This window comes from Eretmochelys imbricata, chromosome 3, assembly GCF_965152235.1.
Source record: "Eretmochelys imbricata isolate rEreImb1 chromosome 3, rEreImb1.hap1, whole genome shotgun sequence".
NCBI lineage: Eukaryota > Metazoa > Chordata > Testudines > Cheloniidae > Eretmochelys > Eretmochelys imbricata.
In genome coordinates this window covers 54,885,799-54,904,254 of record NC_135574.1, presented here as the reverse complement: position 1 = coordinate 54,904,254, position 18,456 = coordinate 54,885,799, and the positions used below count along the sequence as shown (strand labels likewise).

Sequence of the window (18,456 nt, the reverse complement as noted above, 5' to 3'; positions counted from 1 at the left end):
TTGCTAACTGCAAAATTATCTCCATTGGATGTGTTATGATTTTATGTGGGCAAAACTTTAAAAACTATTTTCATGTATAGCATTATGCCATGTGTTCCTTCATAGTACCCAAGAGGGGAATTATACATAATGTTGTTTTGAAAATTATTGTGCTGAAAATCAATTTTCTGAGAACGTAACAACAATATGCATGTTGAGAGACCCCAGGGCCTATACCACAGCTGTGGAAACATTATTCAGTGTATACAGTATTCAGTGAGGCCCTAGAAATTTCAGTACATTATTAGGAAAACAAAGTCTTGCACATTACAGTACAAAAGTATTGCCTACAATATTGCAAAATATTTGTTTACTAAATGAAAATGAGATCTTTTTGTCTTTCCACTTGTGCATGGGAAGGGAATAACTCTCATTTGGTGAAAAGTATCCATTGTGCCTGTTTATTCTGGAAAAAATGTATTATCGTTATCGTAAAGTGGATAGAATAACAAATGCAATAACATACTTATTTGTCTGGTTCAAAAAGGTATTTTAAAGAACAATTAATAGGTCCAATTCTCTTCACTCAGCAGCGAGTTTACAGGATTTATTGTTAATGAAGTTATCCTCAGAGTAAATCAGAGTAAAATCAGGCCTTAACACTCATTGTATGCCTTAATTTCCTAATATAGTAGTTTGTGACATACTGTATACTGACAGCTTCGGATAATGAAATCCTTAATTTATGACCAAATATAGTAGTGGGAAACAGTTTTCTACTGGGGACTAGAACAACCACAATTAATTTCATGTATACTATTAGCATACGTTGATAGAATTCAGTCACTGCAAGTCTAGGCCTTATTCACGTCAGGTGTCAGATTCACAGAGGGATATGGGAACCTACCTTCTCCTTCAGGTGCCTAAATCCAAAATGTGGATCCTCAGAACCCCCACTCAGCTGCCTAACCCTGAAGGCACCTAAATCCCTGCTAGTGGGCATGTGCAAAACTGTCTCAATCTGGACACTGGCATTGAGCTCACGCCCAAACCCTGATTTCATTCTCAATCTAGGTATCCCCTGCCTGTCTCATCTGTGGGGTCCAATCTAGTAAGCATACTCTGAGCACAGTTACTCTGGCAAAATACAGCAGAAGGATATTCTATGACTGAGGTGGTGGTCGTAGTGCCCCCCTTATGCCCAAGAGCCGACCACTTAGAGCACTCATGCAGGATGTGGGAGACCTTGATTCAAATCCCCAGTCCTAGGTGAGTGCCCTAATCATGGGACTGTACAGTCATTCTAACTCTCTCTGGCCTAATGAATATTTAATTATTTGTACAAAGAGGAATAGCTCTATAGCTCAGTGATTGGGGCACTCACATGGGACACCTTGATTCAAGTTCCTACAACACATCAGGCAGAGTAGGAATTGGAACCTGGGTCTCTAACATCCTGGGTGAGTGCTTTATCCACTGGCTATATGGGGAGCACCTCCTCCTCAAATCTTTTTTGTTGTTCTTAGAAGAAACGACTGACCTCATTTAGGCATCTGACTCTTGGAGAAGGTTGATGGCTGTGAATCCTGTTAGGCACCTAACTCCCCTTTGAGGGGTAGGGCTTAATGTGCTCTGCATCTCCTATAGGCTAGTTTAGCTGGCTCTCCATTCAGCAGGCTGGCTTTGTAATTCCCATTTTTAGGCACCTAACTCTCCCCATGCCTTGTACCAGGCACATGGATACCTAACTCAAGGCTGAGGATTCCACTAGGTGGCAGAATGCCTAAAAATGAGGTGTTGCAATGCTGAGTCAAAGTCCCATTTGTGGTTCTCACCCCAGGCTTCTATAGGTGAAAGTTCTGTTCCCCATTACCAATCTACCCAACTATCCAGCCTCCTTCTCACATCCAGCTGCATTGCATGTGACAAAAAAAAGTTATATTGTAAATTGTTGTGTGAAAGCAGTTAACACTAAACCTGTTAATAAACAATAACAAATGTTGCATCTATCTGTCACTGCATAAGGCTTGGAAATTTGTCCCTCCTCCCCTCCCCCCACAATATAATGATAAACATTCTATTTCTTTTTTTTTAAAGCACTAAGTAATTTACTTGTGGTAATCCAGAGATTTGCAGACATTTCAGAGCACGTTTTAAGGAGTGTCACTTTTACAAGTGCAGGAAAATAGATTGCATATAATTAAGTATTTATTTTCCTCTCATCCCATCCCCTGCCATAGCTGGGACTGAACTGTCTAGGGCCAGTAGCAAAGCTTTAAGTTCATAGCTTCCACCAGTCAAAGTCACTTAGTTTTTCATGCTGCCAGGGCTCAAATTCCATGGCAGTCAGCGCACAACACAAGGAATCTTGATTTGGCTTAGCTAGTGGTTCATTACTTTGTTTTACTTTATTCCCGCTGTTTAGTTGTTAATATATTTCTGGCAGCAGCATTGTCATGAATTTAGTGCAACATATTGTAGGATGTTTATCAAATGCCATTTCTAATTTTATTTTGTACATTGTGTCTAGTCACCAAATTTATACAAGTTATTCATCTTACTCCAGAAATAGTGCCAGTGTAGTCAATTAGAACAACTAGAATGAAATCATGTAACTAGATTATTTTTTTGTTAAATGAAAAGTTTTCAAATAAAAAAACCCACCCTAACCTCCAATACTCAGAAGACTGTAATTTCTGCTTTACTAAGTGTAGATGAAATTCAAAGAGTACAGCTTGTCTGGAGGATGTATATATGAGTGGGGGAATGGAAACCTCCACCTCTCCCTGGAGGTAATAACCAGGTCCTAATAAATTGGTGTAGCACCACTCAAATCAATACAAATCATTCCAGTTTTTAATTCTAATTTAATGTATGTTTCAGTTCAATTTTCTAGGAAAGAGTCTAGTGGATACAGTTATTTAGCATAAAAGAGTGTTGGAGTTTTTCAGATTCAGAGTTGTATCTGAATGAACATTCCATTAGGATGATTTAGCGCTCTAGTGCCTTTGTTGTCATATCTTGAGGTCTTGAGATCAAATTATGAATGTAGTTGCTGCAGGCAATGAAATCCAACACACTCCATTACCTGATTAGCTGATGGATGTAAACAGTATATGTATCAGCAATCTAATTTCAAGTATGTGGAAGATCAGAAGAAGATTAGGGATGGAAGACCTCATGAGGTCATCTAGTCCAATCCTCTGCTCAAAGCAGGACCAATCCCAACTAAATCATTCCAGCCAGGGCTTTGTCAAGCTGGGCCGTAAAAAACTCTAAGGATGGAGATTCCACCACCTCCCTATGTAACCCATTCCAGTGCTTCACCACCCTCCTAGTGAAATAGATTTTCCTAATATCCAACCTAAACCTCCCCCACGGCAACTTGAGACCATTGCTCCGTGTTCTGTCATCTGCCACCACTGAGAACAGCCTAGCTCCATCCCCTTTGGAACCCCCCTTCAGGTACTTGAAGGCTGCTACCAAATCCCCCCTCACTCTTCTCTTCTGCAGACTAAACAAGCCCAGTTCCCTCAGCCTCTCCTCATAAGTCATGTGCCCCAGCCCCCTGATCATTTTTGTTTCCCTCTGCTGGACTCTCTCCAATTTGCCCACATCCTTTCTGTAGTGGGGGGCCCAAAACTGAATGCAATACTCCAGATGTGGCCTCAGCAGTGCCGAATAGAGGGGAATAATCACTTCCCTCGATCTCCTGGCAATGCTCCTACTAATGCAGTCCAATATACCGTTAGCCTTCTTGGCAATGAGGGCATACTGCTGACTCATATCCAGCTTCTCATCCATTGTAATCCCCAGGTCCTTTTCTGCAGAACTGCTGCTTAGCCAGTCGGTCCCCAGCCTGTAGGGTTCAAGGGATTATTTCATCCTAAGTGCAGAACTCTGCCCTTGTCCTTGTTGAACCTCATCAGATTTCTTTTGGCCCACTCCTCCAATTTGTCTAGGTCACTCTGGACCCTATCCCTAACCTCCAGTGTATCTACCTCTCCCCGTAGCTTAGTGTCATCTGCAAACTTGCTGAGGGTGCAATCCATCCCATCATCCAGATCATTAATAAAGATGTTGAACAAAACTGGCCGCGTGACTGACCCCTGGGGTACTCCGCTTGATACCGGCTGCCAACTAGATATCGAGCTGTTGATCACTACCTGTTGAGCCCGACAATCTAGCCATCTTTATTTCCACCTTATAGTCCATTCATCCAATCCATACTTTTTTAACTTGCTGGGAAGAATACCGCGGGAGACCATATCAAAAGCTTTGCTAAAGTCAAGCTATATCACGTCCACCGCTTTCCCCATATCCACAGAGCCAGTTATCTCATCATAGAAGGCAATCAGGTTGGTCAGGCATGACTTGCCCTTGGTGAATCCATGTTGATTGTTCCTGATCACCTTCCTCTCCTCCAAGTGTTTCAAAATGGTTTCCTTGAGGACCAGCTCCATGATTTTCCCAGGAACTGAAGTGAGGCTGACCGGTCTCTAGTTCCCCAGGTTCTCCTTCCCTTTTTCAAAGATGGGCACTATATTTGCCTTTTCCTGTCATCCGGGACCTCCCCCAGTCGCCAGGGTTTTCAAAGATAATGGCCAATGGCTCTGCAACCACATCAGCCAATTCCATCAGCACCCTCGGATGTATTAGATCTGGACCCATGGACTTGTGCATGTCCAGATTTTCTAAATAGTTAACTTAACCTGTTCTTTCACCACTGGGGGCTGCTCACCACCTCCCTATACTGTGTAGTCCAGGACTGCAGTGTGGGAGCTGAACTTGTCTGTGAAGACTGAGGTGAGTACTTCAGCTTTTTCCATATCATCTGTCACTAGGTTGCCTCCCCCATTCATTAAAGGTCCCACACCTTCCCTGACCCTTTTTTTGTCACTAACATACCTGTAGAAACCCTTCTTGTTACCCTTCACATCCCTTGCTAGCTGCAACTCCAGTTGTGTTTTGGCCTTCCTGATTACACCCCTGCATGCTCAAGCAATATTTTTATACTCCTCCCTAGTCATCTGTCCAAGTTTCCACTTCTTGTCAGCTTCTTTTTTATGTTTAAGCTCACCGAAGATTTCACTGTTAAGCCAAGCTGGTTGCCTGCCACATTTGCTATTCTTTCTGCACATCGGGATGGTTCGTTCCTGTGCCCTCAGTAAGACTTCTTTAAAATACAGCCAGCTCTCCTGGATTCCTTTCCCCCGCATATTAGCCTCCCATGGGATCCTGCCCATCAGTTCCCTAAGGGAGTCAAAGTCTGCTTTTCTGAAGTCCAGGGTCCATATTTTGCTACTCTTCTTTCTTCCTTTTGTCAGGATCCTGAATTCAACCATCTCATGGTCACTGCTGCCCAGATTGCCACCCACTTCTACTTCCCCTACCAATTCTTCCCTGTTTGTAAGCAGCAGGTCAAAAGGAGAACAGCCCCTGGTTGGTTCCTCCAGTAGTTGCACCAGGAAGTTGTCCCCAACACTCTCCAAAAACTTCCTGGATTGTCTGTGCACTGCTGTATTGCTCTCCCAGCAGATGTCAGGGTGATTGAAGTCTCCCATTAGAACCAGGGCCTGTGTTCTGGAAACTTCAGTTAATTGTCCACAGAAAGCCTCATCTACCTCATCCTCCTGGTCTGGTGGTCTATAGCACACGCCCACCATGACATCACCCTTGTTGCTCTTCATTTTCTCTGATACAACGTAAAGTTGATACTTGCATCTCTAGTCCTTTAACCTTCTTTTCCAATATGGAGACCAATTTGCACTTTGAACAGATGAAGTTGCTTCTGTCCTTTAGGAGAAAGGCAAACATGGCACATCCTGCACAGGTCACAACAGTTGATCGCTCACTATCATGTCTTCCTTCTAAAAGCATCCTCAGATGATGTATTTACTTCTCACAGAAGCCTGAAAGGCAAAAATACTGGGTGGGAACTCCCCCAAAGCAAACTCCCTCTGTTTGCCTGTCCTCTGCTGCTCACCGAGTTCGCAACTGGCTGCCTTTTTATAAGGCTGCTGGCTCGAAGTAGTTGGCCCGGCTCAAAGCCTTCCCTCTAATCAACAACTCAAGGCTCACCTCACAAAGCACTCCCAATTCACACATTTCAAACAAACAAACAAACAAACAAACAAATGGTCAACAGTCCCTGCAACTAGCTCCAGTCAAACAAATGGCCACAGGAGACAGGCACTCGGATATTCCCTCCACCAGCTCATAACACAGCCCCGCTAATGCAGTAGCCATCTTAGCTCCTCTTGGATGGTTCCCAGGCAAACTCCCTCTGTTTGCCTGTCCTCTGTTCGCTGCTCACGATAAATACTAATGAAGTGTAACAATGTACATATGATACTTATGCCCTGATTCAGAAGGTCTTTATACACATACTAGGTTTTTATTCCTGATTCACACACACAAACATAAACCACAATACCATGTCTGCAGAATTTGTATCACAATACGGGCAGCTCAAAAGTTGATTCTATTTACACAGAACACACTGAGGAGCATTGGGAGATAACTGTATCTTCTTATCTGCAGTTCTAAAGGCTTTATTTATAAATAAAGACACTTAGAACACCAAGCCACATGGACCTGGAAGCTCACATAACCACTTTTTATGGAAGGCTGATCAGTTGTTTAGAGGAGAGGTCAGCTTGCTGTGGAAGCCAAGAACCAGCTGAAAGTAGCAGTCAATGGCAAAAATCTCATGCAAAATAGCTGTACTCCTTTCAAGACTCACAATGTCCTGTTCGCTATACATTTAGGACCCAATCACTCACTGAAGAAGTCTAGTAGTTTAGGATTTTTGCCATCAACCTCAATAGGGGGGGGCAGCAGTGAGTAATTCCTATCCATCCAGAGTATAGATAGGAGTGCCCTGAATAGCTTTGAATGTGCAGATGGATGGACTTCAGTAGTCCAGACTTGTTTTCTATAAATTAAAATGAGGAAGCTAGGAGTACTGATGGCATGGCCATTGATAGCTCTTTATAAAATAAAGGTTTGAATGATTCATGGCCACCTTGATGCTCTTCCATGGCTGGCAGACTTTCCCTAAGGTATTCCAGAGACAGCTGAATATAATAGTCATTTGGCTCTATATCTCAGAGTGTGGAATAATAGAGAGAAACTGCTGCCATAAACAACTCTTCCTGGCTTCTTTCCTGGTTTCAGGAGTTAGCATGCCAAATAGAAAAATGTTCACCAAAATTTGAGAACAGTATGATTTATTCTTTCTGCAGTACCATAAGTGTGAACTGTTCCTTAAGTGTACTTCTCTAGATGGCAATGTCCTGTCATTTGAGGCAGACATTTAGTTAATTAAGGCATGGAGGGGCAAGGAGAATGGTGCATTGCGTAGATATTTCTACCTTAAAAATAGGGGCTAGCAACAGCAGGTGCAGAACACATTAGAACTTGATTGGGAGGCTATTTTCTTCAGGACTAACCTCTCTTTTCTTCTTTTTTTTCCCAGATTATCACTGGCAAAAAAAATCTGTATATTCCTGTCCTATCTCCTTTTGGTCATGATTTAACTCCAACTCTGGGCAAGGGAGAGAAAAGTGTCTGTGTTTTCTATTTCACTAATAACTATTATGAAACAATGTTCAGTGATTGATTGTGAAACAAAAAAAATATCAGTAGTAGCTACTTCACATAAGACTGTGTGAAACAGGTTGGGCTAATACCCATGAAGCATGGAGGTATTTGATTCAATGGTGCGTGAAGAAAAGGAAGAATATTGGTTTCTAGTATTTTAGGCTGTCTGGGAGTAAAATGAGCTCTCCCTTTCTCTTTAGGTACTTGTGCAGCTCTCAGAACTGAAGTATTGGAGCTGTACAGATGTATGCATTTCTTCTTTCCAAAAAAGGCCCTTCATATAACCCTACTGTCCTCTGCTAATGCAATTTAATTGAAAACGTACCTGGAAGCTAATGGTGGTGGCTTTTGTGAAAGTGAGGCCAGGCACAATCAGTATATCCTTGCTAGAGCACTTACACTACACTGATGAGCATCAGTTTTAAGTACAAGTACATGAAGCCTGAGTATTTTTTACAATTATCCATCAGCTTACATACTTACAAAGGAAACTTCCTTCCTCCGCCCTCTGCCCCCCGCAGCTAAAGTTCAGATTAAATGATTAAACAACATTTACAATATAGCAATTTGATTAACATTAATTAATTAATTAGGTCATTAACATAATATACACTATGATGCATTAAAGAAAGACAATTTTATTTTTTTAAATAAAAGTTGTAAAAAGTTTATACTATACTATAAAGAACAATATAAACAAATATGATCCTCGTTGACTGATTTCACCTTGAGATGTCCTACAGAAGTAATGTAATTTATGTTGGATAGCTTAATAATTTCTTACCTTAAAGTGGGCAAAATGAGTTCTAAATTTTTGTACAGCACCGCTCCAAGCACAAATACAGTGGATTCATCTAGTTCTAAAATAAAAAACAAAAAATAAAAGTTAAAAATGCCTTAGTCAGCACATGCCTCTATGGATAGTATTTATTATTCCAATATATGTCTTATTTTTAAAGAAATCATCGTTAGGGCTCTACTAAATTCACAACCATGAAAAATGCGTCACGGACCATGAAATCTGCTCTCCCCCATGAAATCTGGTCTTTTGTGTACTTTTACTGTGTACTATACTCTTTTATACTTTCAAGTAAAAATATATACAAGTACACAGTGTTTCTCAAAGTGGGAGTCCCGACCCAAAAGGGGGTCTCAGGCATATTGTAGAGGGATCACAGTATTGCCACTTCTACTTCTGTGCTGCCTTCAGAGCTGGGTGGCTGGAGGGCCGGGCCAGGCTCCCAGGTCTGAATGCAGCGCTGCTACCCGCAGCACCACAGAAGTAAGGATGGCATAGTATGGTATTGCCACCCTTACGTCTGTGCTGCTGCTGTGGGGACACAGCCTTCAGAGCTGGGTGGCCAGAGAGCAGCAGCTGCTAGCTGGGAACCCAGCTCTGAAGGCTGCGCTGCTCCTGGTGGTGGTACTGCCTTCAGAACTCAGCACCTGTCCAGCAGCCGCCGCTCTCCAGCTACCCAGTTCTGAAGGCAGGTACGGAAGTAATGGTGGCAATACTGTGACCCCCTCACAGTAGCTTTGCAACCCCGTTTTGGGTCGGGAGCCCCAGTTTGAGAAATGCTGACTTAAGGGCTTTACATGTTTATATTTTGCCATTTTTCAATACATATTTGTGCTTTGTTACGACTCTGTGAAATTTAAGATTTAAATATCTGAAATCATGAAATTCAAGATTTCAAAAATGTTATGACTGTGAAATTTACGAAAATGGACCGTGAATTTGGTAAGGCCCTAATCATCATCGTTGTGAAATATATTGTGCAGAGCTCTGTTTATAATATTAGAACATATCAGACATAAGAATGGCCACACTGGGTCAGACCAAAGGTCCATGTAGCCCAGTATCCTGTCTTCTGAAACTGGCCAATGTCAGGTGCTTCAGAGGAAATGAACAGAACAGGTAATCCATCCCATCATCCACTTAAAATTGCTCTTTGATAAGATACATCAGTATGTAGTAAACTTTGTCAGTGCTTTTCAGTGTATTTATCTTCATTCTGATATATCCAGAGAAACCATCTTTAGAGGACATTTTTAATATGAAGGGGGCAGATGCTCCCATGTGGCTTATTTGCACCGCACCACTAGTATATATTGGACCTAAAACATGTGTAACTACTCTGGGGAGGATTAGCCAGTACAAGTCAGATCAGCCTTTAGGATGGAAGATTGGCACTGCTATCACAGCGACTATAGGACCAGGGCAATGCATAGAATAGCTTTAAGTCAACTATAACCGTACGTTTGCAAGGAAAGCGCTGTGCAGAATAGTTGGATCCCAAGATTTTGCCTGATATGTAGTAATACTGAATATTGAAAATATTGGCAATACAATGACGCAAATACTTTGCACTTCTACAGGACCTTTTGTCCAAGAACCTGAAAGTTCTTTACCTACATTAATTAAGATTCACCACATATATTTAATGCTGGGTAAGTATTTTTATTATTATTACAATACTCATTTTAGAGATGGTTAGCAAAAGCACTGGTACTTTAAGTACTAGCCTGATGAGTCCATGCTTCCCAGTTTCCTCAGTCTAACTGTTAAATAAACACTTATTCTCTAATAAAATATAATACTTGAATACTTCTTTACCTGATGACATAGGAGTGAAGATATTTTTTGGAATGACAACCCTGTCTTCTGAATTTCGTGCCCAATCAACCATTCCTTTTCTTCCTTTCATTGGGAAATTGATGTCTGTTAGAACAGATGCTGCAGGAAGCTTCTGAATGCTAGCCACTATTAAGAGAAATCATAAAATCAAATAAAACGTGTTTTACACTTCAAAGCATTATTAAGAGGTCATAACAGTAAAGTAGTAACAAAAATGTACAATAATGTATTTCAAATAAAATGAAAATTTATAAGGATATTAACTGGGACCACACACTTTATTTTCAATTTATTAGATAGTTCTACAGTGGATTAATGTTATGGCATTGATTCTATCACTTGTCAGCCAGGTTTATGTTAACTCTCTTAACAAGGATTATTGAATGTGCTGGCTCATACCCTGAAATTCACATGTAAGCACATATCTGAGCTGTGCCTTCAGAGCAAATTCTGAAATTATTAAATGTGATAGGACAAGGAAGAGGATGCTGCAAATTGCTCTGGGAGATATAACGGCTAGAATCAGGCTAATGAAGCAATAACAGTTCCTCTATCCCCTGCATGGGCACAAAAATATCTGGAGACAGACCCATTAAAGAGATTCACATACTACAAGCCAGTGTTGTTTCCTACAAAGCAGAATAACAAAATATACCACATGATCAGCTTCCCTTAAAACAACAGTTCCTCACCATGAAATATTTATTGTATGGGTTTTTTAAACTAAAAATCCACGACTAAATATACATAACTTCACTCAGCTGAACAGAAAGAAAGACACAAACCTTAAAATAGGCAATTTGGAATTTTGTTTACCCATGTTAGTTTTCTTTCCATTTTTAACTCATTTTTTTATCTAGAAATCGGTTTTATCTTTGCCTTGAAATCTGAGTGCAACTCCATGGCAACACTGTCAGTGTCTAGTGAGATTCAGGCAAATTGTACTCAGCTGACAGTGATGCAAGTCTTTATGCACATTCAGAGAGATGATAAGCAATCTGTTTGGAGGTAGCTCCATGCCTAAGGTAAACCATGTTGATAAGCATTTCTTGTGCAATGCTTTTCCTAATTAATTTATGACAGGGATAACAGAGTTGGTGCAATTTGCACATGAGGTCAAGTCTGTGATTTGCATAATGATTTCACCGCAAGTGTTTTATAGAGGGGTTAAAGAGAAAGACAATCACAGCCGCAAAATAAAAATAGGAAACTATTAAGCATCTCATAAGTGGATTTCATTTTAAAGAAAAAATAAGTTAACACTTCTACTACTAGCTCCACAAATGTATTATTTGACAACTGGTTCTTAGTTCCAAATTAGAGTGATTATGTATTAGAGCCTCACATTAGTGAGGTTGTACTCAAGGCTCTTCTGGGCTCTCTGTTATAAAACTATCACTGGGGTTTATTGCGACAGTTAAAATAATCTCTAGGTTACAATTTGGGATATAAATTCACAGCCCAAGAGGAATGTGTTTCCTTGTCAAATTTTGGTTGGCATGTGTGCTTGTGTGTCATGGGGAGAAGGTAGATTTCAGGTATTTCAGAATTACTAGAGCATGAAATGGATTGCATGTTTTTCACATGCTTTTATAATTCCAATATTAAGTACATTAATGTTGTATAAAGAACATTTTCCTGGTTATTGGAGCCTAATTAGAGAGTTTTATTTACAGAGAACCAATGTAAAACCACGTTTATTTAGTTTCCGGAATAAACTATTTCCAAAAGTAAATACATATAATACAATTAACATGTTCAGACTGCTTAGCACGTATTTTCATTGTAGTCACAGAGTATCTGTCTGTCTATCATTCTGAAGTTACACTGTTTCATCTGTACATCAGGAAGACTGTTCCTCATTCTTCAGATAAACAAAACAAAACAGGAAATCAATGTTATCCAATGGAGTTCATTCTGCAGGACAGAAAATCATTTTAGAAGTGGTGAAATGTTAAGGGTCTAGGACTATATTTCTTTGGATTCTATCTATATATTTTTAACTCAGCCCACTATCATGATACCTAAGCACTTCTCAGACATGAAGGCTCCAAAACAGCCATTAAGGATAAGCGGTTAATAATACACAAGTTAAACATTCAGTTAATGGCTTTCATAATACAAAATAATCCTACATGTGGTTTAGACCATTTGTTCTTTCCCTAAAAATAAAAACCAACCACACAAAAAGCTCTCAGTTTAATTTTGTGAAAGTTGCCAGATCTATACTCTGGAGAATAAAATTCTCTGCTTAGCCAGAAAGCAGGCAACAGCCATGCAAGCTCAACTATGAACAGGCCACAGCCCTGTCTGAAAGGATTACTTCTAGGGATCAGTGTAGATGGTCAGATCACACCAAGCCCTGTCATTCTTTAGCCACTTTGCTGAGACTACAAACAATGTGTGTCCATTAATGTCAGCTATGATAACGGAGATGTGGGAACATAGTTCACTCAAATCTGGACAGCGGCCTTAGTTCAGTCCCTATTAAGATACCAGCAGGATACATAAAGGGGCACCACTTTCTGTACAGTAACAAATCTTCAGCACTGCGGTACATCATACTTTAATTCCAAATCTAAATTTCATTCACATTGAATATTAATATGTGACTCATCACAGAGATCTGGAGCACGACCGGCTGCATTTCCATTGTGAAATGATGCTTCAGTGTTCTCAGACTCAATTTTAATCTGCAGCATAAAAAATAACTGTTTACTGTGATGTGAGTGTTGAAATCAGAGGGGCATTTAGGAAAGCCTGCATATAATTCAGGTGCCAGGTCATTCACATGCCAGGAACTCAAATGTCGTTTCCTTATATAAGTATCCTACACAGAGAATAAAACAGAATGACATTTGATTCATTCTATTTTATTGTGTTCTCTGTATGCTATACTTGCATTAGGAATGATGCTCCAGCTATTGGCACCTGAATTATTTAGTGCTGCAATTTCCACATACTTTTATATCCAAATTTTCTGACTTCAGCACTCTGTTCAGTAGGAACAAAAGTAACATGTTTTTTTTAATCACCAGAACAAAACCTCATGACCCAAATGCCAAGCTTATAAAACAAAACAAAAAAATGACACCAAAGGAAATTCAGAGACACTCTGAAGTATTTTTCTTGCACTTATATAGAGTGGTAAAAATGTACAAAAATGCCCAAGAAATACAACAACAATTATGTACCGTCCCAAATAGTTATAATATTCAACAAAAAGTTTAGTAAAAAATTACACAACAAATAAGAAGGAAAAAAAAGAAAAGAAGGTAGAACAAAAGAAAAAAGATCTGGGTCCCAGAAGAACAAAAATATGGGAGCACTGGCTTGAGTAACAATAATTTAACTTACAATATGAGAAGTCCTCACTATAGTTTATGCATGTTATAATCTACGGTACACACTGCTCTCTCACACAAAGATTTTTCTGTTAATGATGTGGTCCATTCTTTTATAATGGTCTGTTTCCCAGTGCTTTAATGTTATTTTGGTTTGTAAATATAATACTTACATACCCCCATGTTAGGCATCAGTTTTAGGCGGGTATATAATTGGCACAGATAAGCCGTGCCTCTGCTGGGTCCACCTGTGCTATCATGGCAACATTGCTAATTATACTTGTGCTAGCTCTCATTAAGCTAGCACAGTTATGTGCAAGCGAGCAGGGGACTCAAATCCTTCGGTCATGCTACAGAGATAGTCTAAGGCAGTAGTTCTCAACCAGGGGTCCGGGGCCCCTTAGAGGGCCTCAAGCAGGTTTCAGGGGGGCCTGTAAGCAGGGCCAGCATTAAATTTGCTGGAACCCAGGGCAGAAAGCTGAAGTCCCACTACATGAGGCTGAAGCCCAGATCCCTGCTTGCTACCCCCTAACGCCACCCTGGCTTTTATATGCAGAAAGCCAGTTATTGCGGCACAGGTGGGCCGTGGAGTCTTTATAGCATGTTTGGGGGTGGGAGGAGGCCTCAGAAAGAAAAAGGTTCAGAACTCCTGATCTAAGGAATTCTTCTCATGGACCCACACTACAACCTCAACTTTCAGCAGCAGAATTCAGAATCTAAACCTGGATCGAGATCAAAATTTCCAAATTGGTCCCTAGCTCTCCCAGGGGCGGACAACAAAGCCCCAGATCTAAATTCCTCTGGATGGGATGTTTGAAATCTGGTTCTGAATTCTGCAGCTGTTATTACTTTTTAAACAGAGCGGAGAACATTGGGCCTAATTCTCTTCTCAATTCCACTGTTTTACACAGGAATAAATTAGAGGAGACTAGGGGCTCATCATTCTACAATGCATTGGTGCATTGACACAGTATATTTAATGAGGGAAAATGCCTAGCTAAATTTTACTCATGTGTAGAAGGCCAGCACAAGGTCTGTACAATTCTTAAGTTTCATTTAACTCCCATATCAGAGCTTGAGAGATTTTAGTAGTGCACAGCTTTGTACTTTATCAAGACACAGGGGTGAATTTCACCCACACAGAAGAGGGTTCACTTTACAATACTAATATAAATAGATGAGCACAGTCAAAAATAGCTAAACAAAGGTAACAATATACTGAGGCTGAAGTAAAGTATACATCTGCCCTGTACAATATATTAAAAAGAAGATGCTGTCTTTCCAAATATATTACTCTAAATTAGCGCTAAATTCAGGACGAGCTTTGCTCATCTGCTGTTTGAGTACCAAACTGGTTCTCAAACTAGACCTGTGTGGGGCTTTTGCCTGGGGGTAGCAGCTTCATAGTAGTTTGAGAACCAAAACTTTCCAGGAAATTTTCTACATTTTGCTTTTAAGAATAAGCAAAACTGGAAGAAAGTGTTATGTAAAGTTCTTCCATCATTCCTCTTTTCCTGCCCCTTCCTGACTTGCTCACCTACTGCATACTAGATATATGTTTTTTTTCTGCATTCAACAAACCTGAGTTGATAATACCAATTGGTTTTGTTTTCTCAGTTCAAGGGTGTTGCTCCCTGTAAGTATCCATGCATATTTTCTAAGGAAAAATTAATAGATCTGCCATCAACACATGTTCAGTATACAACATATAAAAGCACTATTGCATTAAACTTCAGAACATCAAATGTGTATATTTCTTTCCAGATTTTTTCATGTAAAAGAAATGTCTGTATTAGAAATAAATATGCCTCAGCTGGAAACATATTTATAAATTTTAGAATTATTCTGCTGACCTCTCATGTAAGCTCTTACTTCCTTTGCTGAATGCATAAGCTCATTCCACTCAGCTCCCCTGGATATACAGGGAGCAAAGTCCTCTTTAGCACATCATCAAAAAGCCAAATGGGTATATTAAAGATGATATTCATAGCAGATTTACCGTATCCACTTAGCTTCCCAATCCAAACCTTTCATTTTAAAGGCATTATATGATAATCTGTAATGGTGAAATCCTCTTCTCGGTGAGACCATTTGTGGATCTCTGGATATGTTATGGATCTCTGCATACCAGTAGTTCTAGTGATCCCCTTTGAAATCCTCCTCATGTGCTTGTCAAATTTTATTCATGCAGATTTGCTTATGGCAGGGCCTGATCCCTTGACATGATCGATGTGTAATCTGTAGTTACAGAGAGTCACCTATTTGGGGTACTTTTGCACATGTGTGTGTTCATGGTTCACAATTAATTGACTCATCAGATAAACACTTTCATACTCCATCTATTCACATGTAACATAATAACATTATAACAAGGCTCACTAGCCATGTACCTGCCATGTGTGTAGTTCCCTCTTATACTCTTCACAGATTCCATCTCAAACAGATTACCTGATCATATTGAAAATTGTTTGAATTATCCCATGCCAATGTCCACTTCAAGATTAATGTCAAAACAGTGAAACACATAATAGGCTACTAGTGTGGCAGTGGAAAATTCAGGGTAACAAGGTTTAGTCCAGTCAACTGTGCCATAGTTGCAGCTTTCAGAAATCTTCAGCTAATTCATACATTATCTAGACTGTGACTTTTGTCAGTTCATGTTCTATACCAGTAATAATTGAGGACCAAAGTCACAAACCATTTATCATAAAGAATATCACAAAAATAATTCCGCCCGAGATTGCCCCAAATATCATGAAGTCATATATATCAGACGGATTGAGGTGTGATGGAACCTAGTGCTTGAACAGTGCACACAAGATGAAATCTCACACAGTATACAGTATACAGTGTAGTATTCCATGTTGTATTTAAAGTTCATCTATGGTCAGCAATGAGTTTATGTTAAAAAAAAATCACCTTTTTTTCCCACAAATCTACTCTTTATGAGTATCCACACATAGTCTGGTTCTAAAGCAAGAAGACATGACATACACCCTGAAGCTCCATGAGAATGCAAGGAGGGGAGGGCAATAAGAGATCTTTGCCCACTCCTGGTGTCCCTGAGCAGTAGTGCCTCACAAATGTTATCCCAAAGTGCAATCCTTGGAACAAGACATCCCATAGGCCATGGGTAGGTGTAGAGAACTTCCAGAGACAAAGTCCTTCACCCCTGTGCATTGGCCAAGGGGGACTAAGAGTGGGTGAGATGGAATCCCTCTGAGTGCAGGAGAATTCTGGGAGGAATTCTACTTCAGGGGCTCGATAGCCAACAGAGCTGTGCCTTAAATGCCATACTGAACCCTTCATGACTAAGAAGAAGAAACTTCTTATTGCTGTTAGTACCGAACAGCCAATACAGCAATGGGAGAGTGTAATTTTATTCTGGTGAACACATCAGTATGATGCTTAACGATATCCCAATCAGAGAAAATTTCTTAAGAAAGCACCATACATGTGCTCTGTGAATACTTCAGTACTGAGCTCTCTAGAGGGATGAAAGATGGCTGATGATGATGGGGATGAAAGATGGGGATGAAAGATGCCTGATGCCTACCTCTAGGTAAAACAACATACATATCACAGAGATGAGAACCATAGACTTAGAGGGCTCAATTTGACTTTGTACTTACAAACCGCTATAGTGAAGAATAATTAACACACATGAAAGGTCACATAGTTGCCCACAGCTAAACATGACTATAACACATGTCAGCAATATACTGGCACAGCGATAATATGGTAGGTATAACATTTAGCTCAGGTTAAAAGGCAACACAACTTAAGGCAGTGATAAGGATACATTTAAGAAATTCTGGAATTCTTGCTATTATTCATATAATTAAACTAAATACATTTTCACAGGCTATATGGCAAGCATGTCCCTTTCTTTCTGTGTGTGCTTTAGTGATCCAACAGAATCAAGCTATTCTATTCTATGCTATTTATTAGGAACAGCTCAGAAATGCATTCATTTGAGAAGACTGGCAAACTGACAGTTCATTGTAGCTGCATTCTCTTAGTGGTTAAAGACCCCACATTTGTTCTGATGAAAAATCTGGAGATCAAAAATAACCTTGGCAAGGTACTAGGTCATAAAATCAATTGGACAAAATCGTAAATCCTCCCTTTCTCTCCAAATCTCTGTCTTTTGTTCAAGGACAACAAAGTGGAAAATTATAAATGTATCTTATCTTAAAATTAAACTAATTATAGGCTAAGGTTGTTATAGACAATAGAAGTTTTATTGTTTGAAAAATAGAAGATGATGTTAAAAGATGGAAACTATTAAATCTCAATCTCTGAGGAAGTTTAGTGACGTACAAATGGTCACGGCAACACAGCTAAACGTTATGTTCCAGACGCTGTTGCTGCTGCATAGCCCTTTAACTCACTTCAGATACTTAGAAAAATAATATCAGCATTTTTGGGGGGAACAATCATTAATCATTTATGCTCCCCATAAGGTGAATATGGCTCTTCACTGCTGGTCAATGTGACATACAAAGAACATCCTCTCTTTTCCAACTCACAAGTTTAAGGCATGAGCATGAAGAATATACAGTATAATAAACTCATTACATACAAACAAGCTCCATGCAGGCAATCACAAAGGGATGTATCTTCATGGCTGGTGAAGTGCTTCCTGAAGGAAGCTTCTGAGTTAAGGAGTGAATGGGGGCCTGTCGTACATTAAGAGGAAGGTTTTTCTATGTGCAAGGAGCCATGGTAAAGGCAAAAATAGAATAAAAAAAAAGTCCTGGGGCCCAATCTTACAATGAGCTGTGTGTTTCCAAGAGTGCTGGGTGCTCTCAATTCTCACTGCAATTATAAGGAGTTCATGGGGTTGAGCACCTTTCAGCATGGGGCCCCAAGGCAGCTCTCAGGGAG

General features: G+C 40.0%; 1 protein-coding gene across 1 annotated transcript in view; it reads right to left on the bottom strand.

Annotated features, from left to right (window-relative positions):
• Positions 1–18,456, bottom strand: part of ADGRB3 (adhesion G protein-coupled receptor B3) — a 616,281-nt gene that overhangs the window by 243,599 nt on the left and 354,226 nt on the right. The window contains exons 12-13 of the mRNA XM_077811605.1: positions 10,202–10,348; positions 8,369–8,444 (exon numbers count right to left, since the gene is read on the bottom strand). Coding sequence (XP_077667731.1) covers positions 8,369–8,444; positions 10,202–10,348 — 223 coding nt within the window. The remainder of the gene's footprint in view (positions 1–8,368; positions 8,445–10,201; positions 10,349–18,456) is intronic.